Source organism: Notamacropus eugenii, chromosome 2 (genome assembly GCF_028372415.1).
Source record: "Notamacropus eugenii isolate mMacEug1 chromosome 2, mMacEug1.pri_v2, whole genome shotgun sequence".
NCBI classification, from domain to species: domain Eukaryota; kingdom Metazoa; phylum Chordata; class Mammalia; order Diprotodontia; family Macropodidae; genus Notamacropus; species Notamacropus eugenii.
The window spans coordinates 190,386,120-190,409,443 of record NC_092873.1 but is presented as its reverse complement, the minus strand read 5'-3'; the positions used below and the strand labels follow the sequence as shown (position 1 = coordinate 190,409,443).

The window sequence follows — 23,324 nt, the reverse complement described above, 5'->3', positions numbered from 1 at the left end:
TGGATATAAAAATTAAACCTGGCAGGGGGTGGAGAGAAAGGAGGGAAGAGGGCAAAATTGTTTTTGTAAATCTCCTGGCAGCTTTGCCAACGCTGTTCTCTACAAGCTCCCTCCTGGGGACCCCGAGTCCTTAGGGCGGGGGAGGGACCAGGAGGTCCGATCGCTAGCCAATGGGGAGTGAAGGCAGCGGGGGCGTCGTCCAAACTCCTCCAATGGAGAGCAGCTTTATTTTGGGCCCTCGCTGGCTCTGTTCTTTCTCCGGTTCCTCGGTTCCTCGGGGGAAAACAAGTGTTTTGGTGACAAGTGTTCGGTGGGTTCTCAGGCTGACGCCCCAGAGACCTGTGCGGTCCAGGTATTCTCCTTCACTTTACTAACCAGGTGGAATTGTCTAAATGTGATGTGCTTCAAAGGTGACCTGGAAGCTGGTGAGCTGGGATTTAAAAAAAACCTTCTGCTTTTAAGTAGTATTATGTAATATGCCACCAGCATTCACCAGCTTCTTAAGGCAGGAGCCAAAAGGGAAAGTTCCTTAGAGATCATCTCTAGGGTTCTTAACCTGTTGTCCGCGAATTTATTTCTTTAAAATATTTTGATAACTGTATTTCAATATATTTGGGTTTTTTTCTAATCCTGTACATTTTATTTTCTGCATTTTAAAAACATTATTCTTAAGAGGGCTTAATCTCACTAATCTGTCAGAGGGGTCCATGATTCCCAAAAAGATTACAAACTCCTGATCTTGTCCAACCTCTTTGTTTTACATATGCAGAAATTGAAGTCCAGAGAGGTTAAGTGAATTGACCAAGGAGGAATAGCTGGAATCTGAATTCAGGACCTTAGACTCTGAATCCAAATGGCTCTCTCCATGACACAGTGATGCTGCTCTGTTTCTCTATCCCATCATCAGAAGATCCATACAGGCTAGACTAGCCTTCTCTCAAGGGGATTTGTTCTGTGATGTTTAGATTCAGTTAAAGAGTCACACTTGAGGACCTAGAGGGCCACATGTAGCCTAGAGGCTGCAGGTTTCCTACCTCTGGCTAGATATTCTATAGCCAAGAGTGTTGAGGGTGGTCAAGCCTGACCCCCCCAACAGAAAAGCTGTGAAGAGTAAAACTTGTCTTTGTTACTTTCCTACCTCTTGTCTGGGGACCTTCCCTTCTTCCCAGCACCTATCAGTGCTTCATTAGGGCCATAGATCTACAGCTAGAAGGGACCTTAGAAGCCATTGAATTCAGACCTTTCTTTCGGCAGATGAGAAAACTGACAGTCAGAGAGGTTCTGTGATTTTCCCAAGGTCCCATAAGTGTCTGCAAGTAGTAAATGTTTTAGGCAAGATTTAAACCCAGCTTCCCTGACTGTTCTTCTCACTAGACCATGCTGTCCCTGGTTCGAGGCAGAACCTCCCCACTTCAAACTCTATCCAGCCTGCTTCCCTCCTCTTGTCCTCATTGAAACTTCCGTGCCCCCATTTCCTTTCGGTTAATTGTCCCATTCACCCCCAAACAATCTGCAGATGAAATCCTCTTCAAAGGGTTAAATGGAAATGCTCTTGGAAGACTAAGATATTATCAGAGAACTTTTGACCCTCTTGTCTTATCCCAAAGGAATGAGCTGTAATAGTGAAATTTCAACTAATAGTGATAATAGCCCACTATTAGGTAGCTTTATTATTTACAAAGTGTTTTCCTTAAAATGACCTGGTGAAATAGCATTATTTTACATTTTAGAAATGAGAAGAAAAGTTGTTTTTCAGGCATATCCTAATTTTTGTTACCCCATTTGGGGTTTTCCTGGCAAGGATACTGGAGTGATTTGCCATTTTCTTCTCTAGGTCATTTTACAGATGAGGAAACTGAGGCAAACAGGGTTAAGTGACTTGGCCAGGGTCACACAGCTAGTAAGCGTCTGAGGTTGGATTTGCATTCAGGTTTTCCTGACTCTAGATGCTGCTCTCTATCCACTGAAACACCTAGTTGCCCCATAGTAATTTGCCCCATAGTAACTTACCCCATATCACACAGATAGAAGGAAGTCAAGCCAGAAATCAGACTACCTTGTATATATGTTCTAGTACTGTCTATTAACTTTATAAGTATATGTTGATAATCCTTTTAGAATACAAGCTTCTCAAAGTTAGGGACTGTTTCATTTTTGTCTTCATATCCCTAGAACTTAGCACAGTATCTGGGCTAGAATGTGTAATGATGCTTGTTGATTGATCGACTCAAATCCAATGCTCTTTTCACTTTACCACAGGGAAGAAATTGGGGGGGCATGTGAGTTTTTCTGGCTTCCCTCAGTACTCATATTACAGACTCATGGGCTGGTCTATTTGCTGAGGGAAACAAGGAAGAGCGGGAACAACCAATGGTAAAATGGGAATCAGACAGTAATTATGAGAACACTGTAACCATAAAGTTTACAAGTTTGCAGTATTGGTCTTAAATAGTACGTTGCTGCAAAGATCAAATAAGATAATATTTGTAAGGTGCCTGGCACAAAGTAGGTACTTAATAAATTCTCATTTCCTTCCTTCCTAATGTCCAGTTCAGCTATGAATTCCATCCTAGCTCCATTACAGCTTTCTACCTGTAACTATCCCATCAGAAATGGGTCCACAATTAATAGAAGTTATCCTGCAGCTAGGTGACACAGTTAATAGAATGACAGCATGAGATCAAGTCTGGCCTCAGACACTTACTAATTGTGTGACCCTGGGCAAGGCACTTAACTTCAGTTTCCTCGTCTGTAAAGTGAGCTGGAGAAGGAAATGGCAAAACACTCCAGTGTCTTTGCCAAGAAAACCTCAAATGGGGACACAGAGTTGGGCACAACTGAAAAAATGACTAGTCAAAATCCTACAATTAGCATGCTGTTGTTTTAAAATTTCAATCTTAAATGGAATGTGATCCAAATGGAAGTCCATCAGTCAGAGGTAACTGTGTAGGTACTTAATATGTATCCATTATATCATGTTGTATTGTACTGTATTATTGTGCTTAATCCAATGCTTAATGAAAGTTTTTCAGAACCACAGTTTCTAATAGAAGAATGGAGTCTCCAAACGGTATTCTAGAATCCTCTTTCCCCCACCTTCACAGAGTCAACAGATATGACCAGGGTTGCAGTCATCGGTGCAGGTGTCATTGGCCTCTCCACAGCTGTCTGCCTTTCTGAGTCCATCCCACAATGCTCCATTGATGTTATTTCTGACAAATTTACACCCAATACCACTAGCGATGTAGCAGCTGGAATGCTTATTCCGCATGCTTATCCAGGTGAGTGAGACTGCATTTGGCATTGCTAGACCGGAATTCTGCTATTAATGATGGGAGGGCCTTTCTTGACTTTTTGCCCAAGGCATGGTGATGCTGACTGTGGCATTGGTAATGAGGGCATGTGGTGCCAGAGATTAGAAGCCCTTAACAAACACACCATCTGAGAACAGTTTGAGAGGAAGTAAACTGCTCCTCTTGGCTCTCATCTTCACCCAGGACATCTCCCACCTACCCTCTCCTGTACACAGCTCCCTCCCCCACTTTTGCCTCTTAGCACATAGTAGATACTTAATCAATATTTTTTTCCCTTTCTGTTCATTCATTTTGTCTGGATTGAGGAAGAAAAAAGAAGGGCCTGTTCAGAGATCTGAGATGAAAATTTGTAGAAGCAATTAATCCAGAGGGAGAGATTGTGAACAGAACCCAGGAACAAGTCCAAAGCCAAGTAGGGAATGAATAGTTTACAAGAACAAAGCTCCACAAAATAACAAGGCAGTAGAGAATATGAAGCAGCTACAACTGACAGTTTGGCTCAGGAAAGGAGTCAGCCTGAGCCAGTGTCCTTTCATGGCCTCTCAGTTAGGACACTACAGTTTTAGGCCTGGGCCGGGGGTGGGAAACATACGACCTCGAGGCCATATGTGGCCCTCTAGGTCTTCAAGTGCGGCCCTTTGAACCCAAACTTCACAGAACAAATCCTTTTATTAAGGGCCACACTTGAGGACCTCGAAGGGCACACATGGCCCTGAGGCCAAAGGTTCACTATCCCTAACCTGGATAGTTGTGGCTCTTGCAAGTGATGGGAGGAAAGATAGTGGTCCAGGGGCCAATTTCTGTGAAGTGTGAGAGAAGGCCTTGCTTCTCTGAAATGGGGGATGGGAATCCTATGTCCTGTCAATATACAATCTTTTCTTTCCCTACTGACTTTAGCACTTTAACCATAGTCTGTTCTAGAGTAATCCAGGCTTCTCTGGCCATACCCAGTTCACTTAACATGTAAACAAGATGATGTCATATTTTGAGGGGCTTTAAATGCTAAACAGAATTTATATTTTATCCTAGAAGTAACAGTGAGCCATTGAAGCATCTTAAATAGGGGAGTGATGTGATCAAAGAAAATGTTTCTTAATTCATTTTCTGATCCTCAGGGAGGAGGTGGTTGAAGTCTTTTGAAAAAACCTGTATTTTCCCCATGTTTCCCTTTTTTCTTATGCCATAATGATAGATACACCAATTCACCTGCTGAAGCAATGGTTCCAAGAGACCTTTGATAAATTGTTTGCGATTGCCAATTCATCAGAAGCTACAGATGCTGGTATTCACCTGGTATCTGGGTAAGTGAGCAAATTTCAGAAGGGCCTTTAGAAAAATGTCAACACCTGTGAACAAACATGCTCTTCATCAGAAGATATGCTCCCAGTGTGCCAAATGCCAGGGGAATTAGAAAGAGAATTTGAAAAGGGGCTTCTTTCATAAAATGTAAGTGGTAGAAAGATAATACTTGGCTGCTTTTGAGACAATAAATAATCACTACATTTCCTGACCACACAAAAAAAATAATTTTGTGTTTCTTTGGGAGAATGGTTAGTTAGGAATAACATGGTGGAAAAAAATGACTATAGTGAGGGAAGAGTTGAACATGGTTTTCCGTGTATCAAGACTAATTGTTTTCATAGCTTGATATTGAAATGTATAAGTAGAATTGTAATATACATATGTATAGTAACACTGCATTCATCTGGTACCAATGGGGAGAGAGGTATTTCACAAAATGAATCTTCTAGATAACTATTTTCTCTATTTAAACATGAGAATGTTTTAATTTTATCCATTTAGATGGACATTTACAAAGGTTTTACTGAACCTTTTGAAATACCACTGTCATTTCCTAGTGACTCCCCAGAGAATATTTCTTATTCCAAGTAAGTAAGGTTAAGCATTTTTTGGTAAAACCCAAAAGTGAAATGCTAGCATATGTTTTTGAAGTTTTACTAATTATTTTTCTTTTTCATTTCTCAATAACAAACCCTCCCTAAAAAAATAGCCCTCCTTTAAAACATATAGCTAACAATTATATGGTGCTTTTAACATTTATAAGGTACTTTATAAATATTATCCTCACAATAACCTTGGGACATAGGTGCTATTATTATTCCCATTTTACAGATGATGAAACCTAGGCAGACTGAGGTTAAGTGACTTGCCCAGGGTCACATAACTAGCAAGTGACTGAGGCTGGATTTGACCTCAGGTTTTCCTACCTTCACATTCAATGCACTATTCACTTTGCAGCCTCATGTAGTTAGCCTAGGAATATTGAGAAAAACATATCAACATATTACCTATCTCTGAAAATTGTGCCTCATTTCATACCTATAGTGTGCCACCTGTCTACTGAGAAATTGGAATCATGCTTGTCTATCACCTAAAGGCTCAATAGGTCAATGCATTGATTAGAGTTAAGAAGTCTTACAGTGTTTTCCTTTACATAATTGTGGTTATGGTGATGAGGACTGGAAAGGGGGATGGGATGGATGAAATTCTGAAATCCCCCAAAGACCTGAGCACAGGGGCTGGTCACCTGGAATGAATTTGCAGACTCAAGCATTCTTGAGGTCAAGGTGGTAAAGATTTATCATGCTTTTTAGCAGATGAGAGTTTTTAGGAAACCTACGACCTTAGGTGGTTTATATAGGATATTCATAATAAGACATGTGCCAAACATGCTACCTAGGTGACTGAGGGTGGGTTAGGAAGTGGTTAGTTCTTAAAGGATCATGTACTTTTAGTATCTACTGCACAGGTATTATACCCAGAGCTCATCAGGAAATAGTCCAAGGAGGGGCTACATGGAGGTGTGGTTTTAGGCCTGAACCATCACTAAGTCAACTAACAGTCAGGGCTAAGTCATACCCAAGCTGCTTCCATCAATGTCTTGTTAGACAAGATAAATGTAAGGGAGTATACACATGTGTGAATATAGGATACATATGATTGGTTGGTGAGTAGTAAATGTCATTACGATCCAGTATATAGCCAGCTCAGGCAGTACACAGCTGGTTCTGTAGATGCAGCTAGCTACTGCATCAGGGAGATGATGGTGGTTGCTGGAGCAAGCTGTTCTTGGACTGGGAAGAAACTGCCTGAGATAGTGTTTTGAGGCTAGGGAGAAATGTGGTTTTTAGAGAGAAATGTGATTTAAGGATTGGGGTCCAAGCACAGGCACCCAAGCACCCCATCAATGGGAATGGACGTCTTTAAAAAAACCTATCATACACTTTCCTGACTCCCTGAGCAGACAATACTGAACATAGTTGAACATTTTCTTCACCAAATCAACAAACATTTATTACTGCCTACCATGTGCCAGGCACTGAGATGCTGAGAACCTAAGCCAAATAGTCCTTGGCCTCAAGCTTACATTCTGGAGGGGGTTGCCACATAGACCTATATAAATACATGTGAAATATATACAAAATAAAAGCAAAGTACTTTTTCAGGGGAGAAGGGAGAAGCATTAGCAGCTAAGAGGATGAGGAGAAGCCTCACATAGGGTGCGGCACTGGAACTAAACTTGAAAGAAAACCAGAGACACAATAAAGAGAGTGCCTTTCAGGTAAGGGGCCAGCCTGGAGATGGAATTTTCATGCTATTTCATGAGGAATACCAAGAAGGGCAGTTTAATCTGTTTTTTAAAAAAATGACTCAGGGTTCCCATTGACCCTACCATTTTTTAATTCTAGGACCTTGGACAAGTCCCAATTTCCTAGTGCCTGTTTTTAAATCTGTAAAATGGGGATAATAGTAATGTAGTACCTACCTCACAGGTTTGTTATGAGCATAAAATGAGATAATGTATGATAAGTAATCTGTAAACATAAAAAGCTGTACAAATTTTGGTTATTTTCATTATTGTGATTTATATAGAAACTGGTGACCAGCTTCATGAATTTGGACAAATCATTTTATCTCTCTGGGACTCAGTTCCCCCATTTGTAAAATGACAGGGTTGGGCTAGTTGGCTCTAGATGCATGATACTGTAGAAAAAATGCTGACCTCAGAGTCACAGGACTTGCATTTGAATTTTGATTTTGCCATGTATGACCAGTGTGATCTTGAATAAGTTGTTTAAATGCTAACAGCCTCAGTTTCCCCATCTTTAAATTGGGGGAAATTGGATTAGGTAGCCTTCATGATCTCATGATCTACATCTAGATCTACAATTGGGCTCTGATCCTGTGTTTTCAGTTTCTACATAGTCTCAAACAAGTAGAAAGGTGAACAAACTATAGCTTGAGGGGAAAATTTACTGACATTGAAGGCTGTTAAATCCTGGAATGAGTTATAAAGGGAGGGGGTACAATCATTTTCCTTGAAAAGTCTTAAGAAATGAAGTCATTCTCATCCCTTTGGGATATATTGCCTATGCTGAGCACATAGTAGGTAAGGTACACAGTAAAAATGTTTATTTCATTTACTTGTGGCCATTCTTGAAGACCCTGAAATGGACAAAGTGATTGAGGGGCGGAGTCCCTCAATAATTAGGATGAACCATATGCGTCAAAGTTGGAGCATACTGACAGCATTAGGAGGGATTCTCTGCAAGTCCAAACAACAGAACTTAACATCTGATGCACAGGAATAATTACTTAAAAGAAACTACCCTGTGGGCCGGTGCTCACTCCTCCCCAGGCCCACCTCCATCCTCCACCATGCCTTCCATGGTGTCCCAGAGTCTGTCTCCCCTCCATGGGACTTGGTCCTGTACTGCCCTTACCTTCACCAAAATGGCAGCTTGTTTCTTTCAGCTTGCCCTGGTATGATTTGTGGGGTTATCCCAGGGTGTTTTGTTAAAGCATGCAAATATAAAGCCAGGAGACCCTTTCTGAGAAACCAGAATTTACACTCTTCTTCAAAGTAAGGTCCCTAACATCATTTTTGCCTGTGTATCCCCAACACCAAGCCACGGTGCCTGGCCTATGACTTAATACTTACTCATTGATTATAACTGACTGTTAATAGTGTCTTTGAAAGTCTATACTCAGATTCTGACCTGCTGCACTGATCAAAACATTTTTTTGGGACTCTGCTTTTACAATGACAGTTTACAAATTCCTCTTGAAAAATCCTCTCTCATGGCTTTATAATCACACCTCATTTGTTTACTCTCTCAACAAATATTTGTTGTATGTTTATACAAGGCGTGTGTGTGCTCAGTAGTGAGAGGTGCCAAAATGAACAGCAAAGAGCTTATCAAATTGGGAGCAAGTGAGATAATATAGGTAAAACACCTTGTTAACCTTAAATAGCCATGGAAATGTAAGCCACTGTTATTGATGGTGTTGTTGGGTGTATGTGTTCCATGAAAACTGAAGAGCTCTCTTCATCCCATGACTTTTAGCTGGCACATATATAGAAGTGATCCCCCCCAAGAGAGGCCCTTCTGGGCTGACACTGTGCTGGGATTTCGAAAGATGACAGAATCGGAACTGAAGAAATTTCCACAGCATGTATTTGGCCAAGCCTTTACCACAATGAAATGTGAAGGCCTCTCCTATCTGCCATGGCTGGAGAAAAGGTGAGTTCCCCCAAAAGGTTCTTTCCCACTTTCTTTTCTGCAAAAGAATTTGCAGTGATTCCCATGAATTGAGGATTTTCATGAGCACCTTCAGAGATCTTAGAATCCTAAGATTACAGTTAGAAGGGACATAAGAGGCCATCTAATCCTACTCCCCTACTTTTATAGGTAAGAAAACCGAGGCTCAGGGAACTTAAATGATTTGCCCTAAGTCACACAAGTATTAAGTGTCAGGGATTGAATCCGAACTCATGCTCTGACTCCAGAGCTAGGGCTCTTTCTACTATGTGTCAGGGTTACAACTGTCCAACCTATGATAAAAGAGACGGAGGTAGAACTCTGAGCCAATGGCACTTTATTAAAGGATCCATGATCGTCTTCCTCACGATCTGGGATGCCCCCTTCTTCCAATACCTTGTTTCTATAGGGTTTGATAGCCAAGTATGCAAAAGAAGCATGGCAAAATACAGAATCTCATTGGTTGATAGGCCTTGCTCTTGAGGGTCAAAAAATGATTGTGTGTGTGTGTGTGTGTGTGTGTGACGAGTTGGGGGAAGCATAGGTCATTTCCACTGACTAAGTGGTCATAAGATGGTCACCTGCTCATGTCGAATAAGAGAGAGATCTGGAGGTATAAAAATAAATTGGGGGACTTTCCAGAGCATCAAGGCATCCCACCCATGCTGGGTTTGGACATAGAATTTGAGTAAAATAGGATGGAGATATCTTTGTCAGCATTTTTGTAGATGTACAAGTGAGCCTTATAACTTGGTAAACAAGTAGTGAACCTTACATTAAAGTTTGAGGTCCACTGTAAGAACCTGTCTATCCCTGATTGGAATACAGTAGGGGTCAAAATGAATTATTTTTCACATTCATCTTTTTTCTTTAGCATTGTTATGACTGAAACTGATTCGTATTTTCATAGGCCTGCACTTAACTCTGCAACTACTGAATAGGCTACTGGATTTGGAATCAGAAAGTCCTGATTTCAAATCTTGTCCAGGCGTTAACTAGTTGTGTGCTCTTATGCAAGTCATTTAAGTTCTCTAAGCCTCAGTTTCCTCTTCTGTACAAGAGGCACTTTTTGCAAGTAGCGTTGTTGTGCGGATCAAATGACACAATACATGTACAAGTACTTTGCAAATTTTAAAGCACCATATATGTATTAGTTATTATTATTATTTATAACTTCAGGTGTTAAGGGCACTCATTTTTCTTTACCCAGGACCTCCCTCCAACTATGGAGCCCTTTAGGGGGTTACCATTCCTGAGTAGAGCTCCCCTCTCTACTTCATTCAGAATTTTCTCAACTCCCCCCCCCCCAAAGAAAACAACTCACCTGTCTTATGTTCCATGCCTTTTGGACTCTTAAGACATCTTTCAAAGGACAGCCAGTTACCTGAGAAACTGTGCTCCTACATTAATGGAAGAGGGTTTTCTTCCCCCTTCTCTCCTAGGGTGTAACAGAGGTGGCTTTCTGGAGGTGAATGCCCTTACCCTTTTAGCTAACTGAAAGGAGTAGGAGTCTCATGCTAGCAAAGAGGGAGGGATGTACCATGACAGGCTGGTGAGATATATGTAGGCAGAAGGGGACTTGAAGCTCCCGTCAAGATGTAGGCAGCCACCCACTCTGCCTGTGCACAGAAGTGGTCCAGATGATAGGCCACACAATCAGGGGTTGTTCCACAGCTTCAGTAAGTAGCTGGTTCCCTCTTACCCTGTTTTCACACAATGTTACAATGGTCGCTTTCAGTCTGTAATACTCAAAGTCAAAAATGTTAACCTCACCCAATAGGCTATCAGACAATAATTACAACGTAAGTAATGTCAGCTTCGAGAAAATTTATTTTCTACCACAAATGAACGTTTTAGAGTTCAACAAAGAACTAAAGACATTTGTTTTTTTCCTAAGGAGATGTCACGTTATAATAATTTATGTAAGAGCCTGAGGATCATGACCAGCTAGCATTTCCTCATGCCCTCTCCTTGCCCTTTATAGGAAGTTCCCTGCAGAATCATGGTGGGAAGGCAACTTTGGAGATAATCTGGACCCTTCCCTTTCCTCTGTCAGAATACCTAAATTATCCTGGATAGATGGTCATTCCTTCTCTCTTTGAAAACCTTGTGGAGTTGCCCATAGGATCAGAGGTTAGCCCAACCCTCCCATTTTAATGGTGAGGAGACTGAGGATCACAGAGGTTTGGTAATTTACCCAGAGTCACACATAATAAATGGCAGACCCCAGCCTTCAGCTCAGTTCTTCTTTGCTCTATAAATTAACACTGTACATACCACAGCCTTGCTTGCTAATCAAGCAACAAACTGCACCATCTAGCTGTCCTTCCTGGTACGTAGTAGTAACTTAAATGTTTGTTGCTTGGTTCAGAGATTGAGCAAAGAATGCCAATCTGTGTACTTCCATGGGCTAGTTTCCTTCTGCATCAAGTGTCACACTTCCGGGTTGTTTCCTACAAATAAAGAATGATCTTTAGTTTCCCCATCTGTAAAATGGGGATAATAATGATATTTGTACAACCAACCTCCTGGGATTGTTGTGAATAAAGGGCTTTATAAACCATATAGCACTATAAAAACATGTTATTATCATTGTACTGTATCATATCTTGATCTTATGCAACATCAGTTCTCTTGGGAAAGAAACTTGTGACTTTTCCTGGAAGATGTTATTTAGCTTACACAGGACTGTATGGAAATGTACTTTGCAGAAAAATCTCATTTGCATATTAAGACTGCAGGGTTATTAGTAAGAAGTGGTGTTCCATCTTAAGACACTTGGTGTTTTCGTATTGGACATCTAACCTCAGGGTCACAGACCCCATCCAAAACAGTCAACAACAGTATCTTGCTTTGTGTTAAGCATGTGAGATAATTGTAGTAGCTAACATTTATATAACATATATTGCAAAGCATTTTATATATGCTGTTGCGTTGAATCTTCACACAACTCTGAGTGGCAGTTATAAATTGAAGACAAGAGAAGTTAAGTGACTTGCTGTAACAGCCAGCAAAGTAGGATCTTTTGCTGTTTCTCTGGATTGAGTTTTAGCCAGTCAGATATGTGCTTGTGGGCTCTAGCCAACCAGATATGTACATGTGGGTTCTAGCCAATCAGATGCTGAGACGAACTGTATATAAAGAGAACTGATGTTGAGAAAGCAGAGGTGAAGAGAGTCAGCACTGAAGGGGTGAGCCAGCACTGAGAAGGGAACTGGGAGGAGACCTGAGATCCTGGAAAAGACCTCTGGGAGCTGAGAGAGGAGACCTCAGAGAACAGAGACCCACCCATGAGAAGGAGGCTAAGCCTCTTTTGAGAGCTGTTAAAGTGAACTGAGTGGTTAACACAGAGCCTCTGGACTTTGGAGGTGAATTGAGATGACAGTGCTGGTGGCAGGTTAGTGTGGTTGGCCTGTTGAGCTTTGTTTGCCCAGAGACAGAATCTGAGGAGTGGAGCAGTCCCCACGAGTTGAGACATGGAGCAGGAGCAGAGAGCTGCCATGAATCAGATGAGAGTCAGGAGTGGTCAGCCCACAGAAAGAGCCACAGCAGTTGGAAGTCGACCACAAGTTAAGATAAAAGAGGACTTTACTTGGACACTTGGTATCGATTAAGGAGATTGTTTATTACTGTGACCTAGGGGTGGATAGTGTGGTATTTTGAAAAAGGACTTTACTTGGATACTTGATATTGATTAGGGATGTTGCTATTGTTATGACGTTACATATATATATGTAATGATATGTTTTACTTAAGGATGTTGCTATGAATGTTATGCTTTACTTTATTGAACAGTGTTTAGTTTATTGCTGAATAGAGAGTTCATTATACTATGTGATTAGACCTTTGAAATTATTCAAAGCAGCAGCCTTCAAGTGTGCTGCCATGATGGGTGTTACACTTGCCCAAGGTCCTGCAGCTAGTAAGCCTCTGAGGTAGGATTTGAACTCAGTTCTTGCTGGCTCCAAGTTCAGTGGTTTATCCACTGGACCACCTTGTTGCTGATTTTTGCTTAGATGTCAAGAAATAATTGCTTAGCTCAAGAATGGGGAACTTGTGACCTCAAGGCCACATGTGGTCCTCTGGGTCCTCAAGTGTGGTCCTTTGACTGAATCTAAACTTCACAAAACAAATCCCCTTAATAAAAGGATTTGTTCTGTGAAACTTGGACTCAGTCAAAGGGCAACATCAAAGATCCTAGAAGGTCACATGAGACCTTGAGGCTACAGGTTCCCCACCCCTGCTAGCCTACTATTTCCTGACCATTTCCTGAATGGGAGCCACTTTTTAACTTCTTTGTTGTTTTAGAATTAGTAACAAGGCTGAGAATGCTAGTTGCTGATGAGGAAAGGTATGGAGGGCCAGGCCTTAAGTGGTAAGGTGTGTGTCATTGCTTCCTATGGCCTGCAATAGAATTTTTAAAAATTAATTTATTTAAGTTTTCAACATTCATTTCCACAAAATTTTGAGTTCCAAATTTTCTCCCCATCTCTCCCCTCCCCCCACCGCAAAATACCGAGCATTCTAATTACCCCTACCACCAATCTGCCCTCCCTTCTAACATCCCTCCCTTCCCTTATCCTCATCTTCTCTTTTGTCCTGTAGGGCAAGATAAATTTCTATGCCCTTAGTTGTATGCAAGAACAATACTCAACAGTTGTTCCTAAAACTTTGAGTTTCAACTTCTCTTCCTCCCTCCTTCCCCACCCATCCCCTTTGGGAAGGCAAGCAATTCAATATAGGCCATATCTGTACAGTTTTGCAAATGACTTCCATAATAGTCATGTTGTATAAGAATAACTATATTTCCCTCCATCCTATTCTGTCCCCCATTGCTTCTGTTCTCTCTTTTGACCTTGTCCTTCCCCAAGAGTGTTGACTTCTAGTTGCTCCCTCCTCCCATTGCCCTCCCTTCCATCATCCCCCACCTGCTTATCTCCTTCTCCCCCACATTCCTGTATTGTAAGATATGTTTTCATACCAAAATGAGTGTACATTTTATTCCTTCCTTTAGTCGAACGTGATGAGAGTAAGCTTCATGTTTTTTTCTCACCTCCCCCCTTTTTCCCTCCACTGAAAAGTCTTTTACTTGCCTCTTTTATGAAAAATAATTTGCCCCATTCCATTTCTCCCTTTCTCCTCCCAATATATTCCTCTCTCACCCCTTAATTTCATTTTTTAAAGATATGATCCCATCCTATTCAACTCACCCTGTGTTCTCTCTCTCTGTAGCTCTCTCTCTCTCTTTCTGTGTGTGTGCGTGTGTAATCCCACCAACTACCCAGATACTAAAAAAAGTTTCAAGAGTTACAAATATTGTTTTTTCATGTAGGAATGTAAACAGTTCAATTTTTAGTAAGTCCCTTATGACTTCTCTTTGCTGTTTACCTTTTCATGCTTCTCTTGATGCTTGTGTTTGAAAGTAAAATTTTCTTTTCAGCTCTGGTCTTCATCAAGAATATTTGAAAGTCCTCTATTTCATTGAAAGACCATTTTTCCTCTGAAGTATTATACTCAGTTTTTCTGGGTAGGTGATTCTTGGTTTTAGTCCTACTTCCTTTGATTTCTGGAATATCATATTCCACTCCCTTTGATCTCTTAATGTAGAAGCTGCTAGATCTTGTGTTATCCTGATTGTATTTCCACAATACTCAAATTGTTTCTTTCTGGCTGCTTGCAATATTTTCTTCTTGAGCTGGGAATTCTGGAATTTGACTACAGTGTTCCTAGGAGTTTCTTTTTTTGGTTCTCTTTCAGGAGGTGATTGGTGGAGTCTTTCAATATTTATTTTGCCTCCTGGTTCTAGAATATCAGGGCAGTTTTCCTTGATGATTTCTTGGAAGATGATGTCTAGGCTCTCTTTTTGATTATGGCTTTCAGGTAGTCCCGTAATTTTTAAATTGTCTCTCCTGGATCTATTTTCCAGGTCAGTTGTTTTTCCAATGGGGTATTTCACATTATCTTCCATTTTTCCCTTCTTTTGGTTTTGTTCTGTGATTTCTTGGTTTCACATTAAGTTGTTAGCCTCCATCTGCTCCATTCTAATTTTGAAAGAACTATTTTCTTCAGTGAGCTTTTGAACCTCCTCCTCCATTTGGCTAATTCTGCTTTTTAAAGCATTCTTCTCCTCATTGGCTTTTCGAACCTCTTTTGCCAATTGAGTTAGCCTATTTTTCAAAGTGTTATTTTCTTCAGCACTTTTTTGGGTCTCCTTTAGCAAGATGTTGACCTGCTTTTCAGGATTTTCTTGCATCTCATTTCTCTTCCCAATTTTTCCTCCTCCTCTCTTACTTGATTTTCAAAATCCTTTCTGAGCTCTTCCATGGCCTGAGAACATTGAATATTTATTTTGGATGTTTGGGATACAGAAGCCTTGACTTTTATGTCTTTCCGTGATGGTAAGCATTGTTCTTCCTTATCAGAAAGGATGGGAGAAGATATCTGTTCACCAAGAAAGTAACCTTCCATAGTCTTATTTTTTCCCCCTTTTTGGGCATTTTCCCAAGCAGTTACTTGTCTTTGTCAAGAGTAGGGTATACTCTGGGGATCTGTAAGATCTCAGTTCCTCCAAGTGTGTACACTGATCTGGGAGCAAGCAGAAATTTTTGTGCCCAGAATCTGAGTTTTGTCTTCATAACCACCTGGCCTCCAGTTCAGCCAGCACTGTGGGCTGTGATTCAGATAAGCTGCAGGGGTAGGGCTCCCATTCAGTGTGAGATAAAGATCAGCTGCTCAAATCCCCCAGGAGTATTAGGTGGGGGCAAGGCCTCTGCACAGGGTTGAGGTAAGAATCAGCTGCTCAGTGCCCCCAGGGGTTTTATGATCCAATAATGGATGTGGGCTGCTGTAGGGGCTGCTGTGGAAACTGCTGCAGCCTGTCCATGGACTTCTGAGGGCTGCTGCCTGAGGCTGCTCCTGCCCTTCTCTGTTCTGAGCCAACTGAAAAAACCCTCTCACTGACCTTTGGTGCCCGTGGGTTGAGGGATCTGCTAACCACTGCTACTACAACTGGGGATTCCGCCCCCAAGGCCTGCTTGAGTCCTCTTCCCAGAGCCACACTGCGCAGCCAAGGCTGGACTGGGCTCTGCTCTGTGTCTGGCGCAACAGAAGTTTCCCGTTGGCCTTTCAGGTCTCCCTAGGCTGGAAATCTCCTCCACTCTGTTGTTCTGCGGCTTCTGCTGCTCTAGAATTTGTTGAGAGTCTTTCTTTATAGGTATTTTATGGGCTATGGGGGAAGAGCTAGCATATGTATGTCTTTCTACTCCACCTTCTTGGCTCTGCCCCCCCTGCAATAGAATTTTCCAAAAAGGAGCTGAGCCCTGGGACTACAAATACAAAAGACAGCCAGTGTCTATCCTCACTTTACTTACATTATGATTGTTAGAGAAACAACAACTATAAGGGAGTGGGGGCCAGGGAAGAGGAATGGGTCAGTCTGGGAAGTGAAAGGGATGGTGATCAACTCACCCTTTCTAGAAGCAATGGTACTGCTGATTTGGTTATAGTTCCTTGAGCAGCTAAATAGTCAAGGATGACTCTGTGGTTTTGAACCCAGGTGACTGGAAAAATAGTGGTGTCCTCAACAGAAATAAGGAAGTCAAGAAGAAGGATTCATTTTAAGAGAAGGCTCTTACCTTCTATTTGGGACTTGTTGAGTTTGAGATGCCTATACAGTGTTCAGGGAGAACTATCCAACAAGCAGAAGAGGAAAGGGCCCAGGATGGTACCCTGGGACATGGAGGAGTCTGAGAAGGATCAATCAGACGGTTAGAAGGAGAAACAGGAGAGAACACTTAATCTATTCATCTCTGTAACTCTCAGGCTCCCACTGTTCAGACTGGTGATATCTCACATGGCCCACTACTATCTGGGCTGGCTCCAGCCAGGCTTTGTTTTATTCCCTTTTCTTGCCAGCCACAGTGCTGGGGCTTGTGCCTTCCCTCTGAAATTATCTTCCATTTACACTGAATAGACCTTATAGGTACATTTTTTTTAGGCAAGTTTTTTTCCAATAGAAGGTGAACTGCTTAAGAACAGTTATAGTCTTTTTTTGTATTCCCATAGCCCAGTGACTGACACATAGTAAGTACTTAATAAATCCTTGCTGATCATAGGTAGAGGAAGTTCCTTACCAAAGAGCCCTCCCCTCCCCTCCCCCCATACTAGTAAAATAATAGATCTCATCCAAAACAAACAAAACTGCAAATTCCATTCTGAAAGTCCTTTTCCAAAACTCAGTATGAGTGGTGTGTGTTGACATATGTATTATAAGTATTGATTTAAAAAATTTTTACTTAAAATAACCCCTTTATAAAAACTTGACTTATTTAACCTTTAATTTCTTTTAATGAATATGAAACCACAGCAACCTGTAAGCCAGCTCTGATTTTTTCTTTCTTTTGTGCCCATGTAAGAAAAAAATACTTTACAAAGCTCATTTAACTTTGCAAACACCCACTTCTTTTTTATCTTTTGGAATGAGTCATATTAAAAGGGTGTAGCAAAAGCCACAATTCTATTTCTCTCCGTTAAGGCCTCCAAATTTTAAACCATGCCTCATGGCATGGAGACATCCAGACTTGTGATAGTCTTTCCCTCTGAAAATATCATTGCTGTAATCCTTGTTGGTTGATACTTATATTTCAGTTTGAAAGAGCTCAGCACGTTCTTCATCCCATAAGGATGCAAAGCTTGCAGTGTCTGCCCAATTCTTTCCTTGATTTTCTGTAATCAGACATGTAGTATCATACTGGCTTTTTAATGCAGTTTCACATTGAAAGCTGATTGTGGAATGAATTTGTGTCACTGCTGTGAACAAAATGACTATTGATGATGCTATATGATGATAAAGCAATGGTTAGTATTTATTACCAAGTATAGTACAACATAGAATCATTGCATTTTAGAGCTGGGACAGGCATTAGAAATAATCTAGACATTTTACATATGAGGAAGTAGAATCTGTTAAAAAGCTTGGGAAAATGTCCAGAGCTCAGTTATTAGTATTGTGCAAATGATTGATTGACATAAGCAAGGGTTAGAAAAGGTTTATTTGACCTGTAAGGATACCGTTGTTGAGTACAGCATAAAGATACATGTTGAGAGATCTATTTTAGGTTAGTGTTGATTTCCCTTGTTTAGCTTTCCCCCAAGAGAAAGTTCTCACAGTGGTGTCTGGTAAGGACATACGTGGTATGGCACAATCTTCAGGTCTGAGGAATTGGGAAACTGCTATGGTGAGAGCTTTCTCCTAGAACTGGGGAAGGGTACAGACCGTGTCATCATAATAAAGTCTTCAAGTATTCATTTTCTGAGTAGAGTGCTAGCTCTAACCCATGGCTTTCATCATTATCATATTATTATTACATTGTATTTTATACATATGCATCATAGACACATTATTATATGTCACCTCGTATGTATTGGGCACTGTTGAGAGCTTTACAAATATTATCTCATTTGATTCATGCAACAGTCCTGGGAGGTAGATACTATTATCATCCCCATTTTACAGTTACGGAAACTGAAGCAAACAGAGGTTAAGTGACTTGCCCAAGGTCACACAACCAGTAAGTGTTGGAGGTCAAATTTGACCTCAGATCTTCCTGACTCCAGGTGCAGCCCTTTAGCCACTCTGCCACCTAGCTGCCAACATAGACATCCTAAGGAACACACTCTTAAGTGAAATCATATTATATACAAGACACTAAGTGCCAAGGTTGCAAAGAGGTACAAAGCATGATTCTTGTCTCCCACGACTTTGAGAGCACACTAACAAGGGGCTTATTGTCTGTGGGGTTTATTATCTATATGGGGACAGGATGTGAATATAAGAAAGAAGTAGCAATTAGAAAAATGGGTTTATACATACTGAACACACATTAAAAAATGTTGGCCTGCATTTAATAAACTGCTTGGGTTATATGCATTCTTTGAAACACAGGATTCCTCTTTTCATATTTAAGCTTATTCTTTCCTTAGTTCTTAAGACCAGACGGGTGGTGGTACATTAGGCTTGTGGTACAGTAAGTAGGTTTCTACCCTGAAGGATTTAGGATGTACATTTGAACAAACTAACATAATTTGGACACCATTTACTTGGGTCTGGTGGGCCTGAAAGGACTTTAATTATAGCATCTTTCTGGAAGAGCTAGGTTGTCCTAGCTCCAGGAAGACCAATTTGTTCTGCCAATTAACCTGAATACTGTAGATGGCCTAAGATTTGGAAAACTGGATTATTCAAATAAATCACCATTTGCCTTCTATCTTGATAATTTGTTCTCATCCCAAATCCTTACCAGTCTAGACTTCTTCATTCAGCAGATATTTTCTTTGTTCTGTACAGAACACTATGCCAGGCATTATGATGGGTTTAAAGAGAAATAAGGCATGATCATATTAGGCTTGTGATACTGGGAATAGTTTCTACTCTGAAGGATTTAGGACTTACATTTGACCAAACTAGCATAATTGTGAATGACTAAGTTATTTTGACTGTTATAAATACCCCAAATAACTCTAAGGGACCTACGAAGGAAGATGCTATCTGCATCCAGAGAAAGAATGGATAAATAGAAGTATGTATTGAATGATTTTTACATGCAAACAAATACACACACATATTTGTGTCTAATGGTAGCTATCTCTAGGGTGGGGGGGCAGGGAAGAAAAAAGGGAAAAAAAAGTTACATGATAACATTATATATTTAAGAGGAATAGCAAATTCTACATAATAGATTTGCAGTTTCATGTGCAGTCATCTATTGTTCCTATTCTACTATGTTATGCAAATGCTTGTTTTATTTCTTAAATTCAGAATAAAGTATATAAAATTAAAAAATAAAAAGAAATAAGACAAGGTCCCTTTGACTTTAAGAAGGTTACAATTGAATTGGGGGAATAAAGCATTCGCAAATGAAACATTAAAAAAAGTAAAGAGAACAAAACAGAAATTGCAAAGCAATATATAATTAAATGTTATTAATTAAATGATACATATTCAGTATATTAGATTAGTTTTGTATTTACTCATCATCTAGAATAGCCCAGAAACTGAATAAAACATAAAAAGACTCAAGGTGCATAGTCTTCTTATCTTTAAAAGATCTAAATGGATGGCCATTTCTTTTTTTTCTCAATTAATTAATTAATTTTTAGTTTTCAACATTCACTTCCATAAGTTTTAAATTTTCTCCCCTTTCCTCCCCTCTCTCTTCCCAAGATGGCACACAATCTGATATGGGCTCTGCACATACATTCCTATTAAACATATTTTCATGTTAGTTATGTTGCATAGAAGAATTAAAACGAATGGGAGAAACCATGAGAAAACAAAACAACACAAAAAAGAAAATAGTTTGCTTCACTCTGCATTCTGACATCTTTCTCTGGATGTGGATGGCATTTCCTATCCTGAGTCCTTTGGAATTGTTTTAGGTCTTTCTATTACTGGGAAGGGCTAAGTCTATCAAAATCAGTCATCACACACTGTGGCTGTTTCTGTGAGCAATGTTCTCCTGGTTCTGCTCACTTCATTCAGCATCAGTTCATTTAAGTCTTTCTAGGATTTTCTGAAGTCTACCCATTCATCATTTCTTATAGCACAATAGTATTCCATTACATTCATATACCACAACTTGTTCAGTCATTCCCCAGTTGATGGACATCTCTTCAATTTCCAGTTCTTGGCCACCACAAAGAGTTGCTATAAATATTTTTGTACATGTGGGCCCTTTTCCCATTTTTATTATCTCTTTGGGATACAGTTCTAGAAGTGATATTGCTGGATCAAAGGATGGATGGCCATTTCTGCTCAACTTTGGGATGTTTGTTAGAATTTGACATTTAAATATAATCTACTTGAGTCCCTGTTTTTGGGCCCAGAAGATAGAAAAAAAGGGTAGAAATTGCGAAGCTGCCAATTGAGTCTTGATATAAAAAAAAATGGTTCCTGTGAGTTAGCACTGTCTTAAAGTCAAATGTGCTGCTCCAAGAGGTGATAAGTTCCCACTCCTTAGAGGTCTTTGAACAGAAGTTGCACAACCCCTTTGTTGCATATCCTAGAGTGATGATTCTTTTTGGTTGGGTCTAGAATGGCTGCGGAGGAGGTCTCTTTGAACTATCAAACTCTTGGTGCTCTGATTCTATGAAACACCCCATAATATCTGCCCCCTTTAACTTAACTGCCTTATTGGTTTATTCATTAAGCAATCAGCACATTTATTAAGAGCCAAACGCTGTGCCAGGTGCTGGGGATCCAAAGACAAAGAATAAAGAACTCCCTGCTCTCAAGGACATTCATATTTTTTTCTCTGTGATATATGGGAGCACTAGCAACTACCATGCCTTATCTTGTCATCATTCTTCTTCCTAGGTTAAGGGGAAGTGGAGGCCAGGTCTACACCAGAAAGGTAGAAGATCTGTGGGAGCTTTATGGATCATATGATGTTGTTATCAATTGCTCAGGCCTTGGAAGCAGAGAGTTATTAGGCGACTTGCAGCTTTTCCCTGTGAGAGGTCAAGTACTTAGAGTTCAGGCACCCTGGCTGAAGCATTTTATCATAGATGGGGACAGACAGACATATATTTACCCAGGAGCCTTCAATGTCACACTAGGTGGAACAAGACAAAAAGATGACTGGAACCTGTCCCCTGATCCACAGAACAGCAGAGACATTCTTGCCAAGTGTCGGGCTCTTGAACCTTCTCTTCAAGGAGCCTGGGATATCAAAGAGAAGGTGGGCTTGCGTCCATCACGGCCAGGAGTGCGACTACAGAAGGAGATATTAGTACAGGATGGACATCGACTACCTGTGGTCCACAACTATGGCCATGGCTCTGGTGGCATCTCTGTGCACTGGGGCACTGCTCTTCAGGCTGTTCAACTGGTCAAGGAGTTAATCACCACCTCGAAAATCTCCACTTCCAAGGCCAAGCTGTAGATGATAATGAGACTATACGTAGCATCGTGTAATTGGTCACCAGCAATAGGCTTCAATCAAACCTTAAGATGGCATAGATTGTGAAAATTGAAATTCAAAAGACCTCTGTTTGAATTCTGTCTTGGATACTTACATGATTATGTGATGCTGGACAAGTCACTTAAACCCTTTGGGCTTCTGCTTCCTCATCTGTAAAATAAGGATAGTAATAGCACCCACCTCACAAGGGTATTGTGAGGATTCAATGAGATAACACATGTAAAGTGCTCTGCAAACTTTATGTATTAACTATTTTAATAATAGCAATAGAAATAGAAAACAGGAGGCATAAACTAGGTGTTTTCAGTACTATCATGATAGTAAGCAGGACACAAATTGTGTTCTTTTGTGAGTGTGAGGCAATCAGTTAAGTGACTTGCCCAGGGTCGCACAGCTAGGAAGTGTTAAGTGTCTGAGGCTAGATTTGAACTCAGGTCCTTCTGACTCCAGGACTGATGTTCTGTCTACTGTGCTACCCAGCCATCTTGGCAGGATACAAATTGAAGAGGGATTCCCTTTAGACAATAAAGTCTTTCAGATGCTCTTGCTTGTATGTGATGTCAGAGCAGGGTTTGTCAAGTATCAAAAGTATGACAGAATCTCCTCAGTGCAATCCATAGTCCATGAAAAGAGTTCAGATTAAATGTATATAATAGGAATGTATATATACATGCATATATATGTATTTATATGGGGGAGAGAGAGAGAGAGAAAGAGAGAGAGAGAGAGAGAGAGAGAGAGAGAGAGAGAGAGAGAGAGAGAGAGAGAGAGAGAAAGAGAGAGACAGACAGACAGACAGACAGACAGACAGAGACTATATCAGATTTCATGCCTTATTGGGGAGGGGGAGAAAATTTTAAACTTATGGAAGTGAATGTTGAAAACTAACAATAAATAAATTAACTAATAAAAAATTTTAAAAAAGAGTTTGGACTTCACAGTCTACGTAGGAAAAATCAAGTGGATGAATACCTAATGTCTTCATCATGAGAAACAGCCTATTAAGTTAATTAGTACATTCATTTAGGCCTGGCATTGCAAAATGAGCAGTGAGCCAGGCCCATAATAGAATGAGAGAGTGGTCTGGATTGTATTTAGGAAATGGCAATGATTTTTTTTTTAATTTTTAATTAATTTATTTAACTTTTAACATTCATTTTCACAAAATTTTGGGTTCCAAATATTCTCCCCATTTGTCCCCTCCCTCCACCCCAAAACACCGAGCATTCTGATTGCCCCTATCACCAATCTTCCCTCTCTTCTATCATCCCTCCCTTCCCTTGTCCCCATCTTCTCTTTTGTCCTGTAGGGTCAGATAACTTTCTGTACCCCATTACCTGTATTTCTTATTTCCTAGTATCAAGAACAGTACACGACAGTTCCTATAACTTTGAGTTCCAACTTCTCTTCATCCCTCCCTCCCCACCCATTCCCTTTGGGAAGGCAAACAATTCAATATAAGCCAT

At 40.5% G+C, this 23,324-nt stretch overlaps 1 protein-coding gene across 1 annotated transcript; it reads left to right on the top strand.

The window, feature by feature from the left end:
- Positions 1-228: 228 nt before the first annotated feature.
- Positions 229-22,784, top strand: DDO (D-aspartate oxidase). Its single transcript, XM_072643045.1, has 5 exons — positions 229-352; positions 3,105-3,281; positions 4,507-4,615; positions 8,684-8,860; positions 21,252-22,784. The coding sequence occupies exons 2-5, from the start codon at positions 3,116-3,118 to the stop codon at positions 21,817-21,819; spliced, it is 1,020 nt and encodes a 339-aa protein (XP_072499146.1). The 5' UTR covers positions 229-352; positions 3,105-3,115; the 3' UTR covers positions 21,820-22,784.
- Positions 22,785-23,324: the final 540 nt, after the last annotated feature.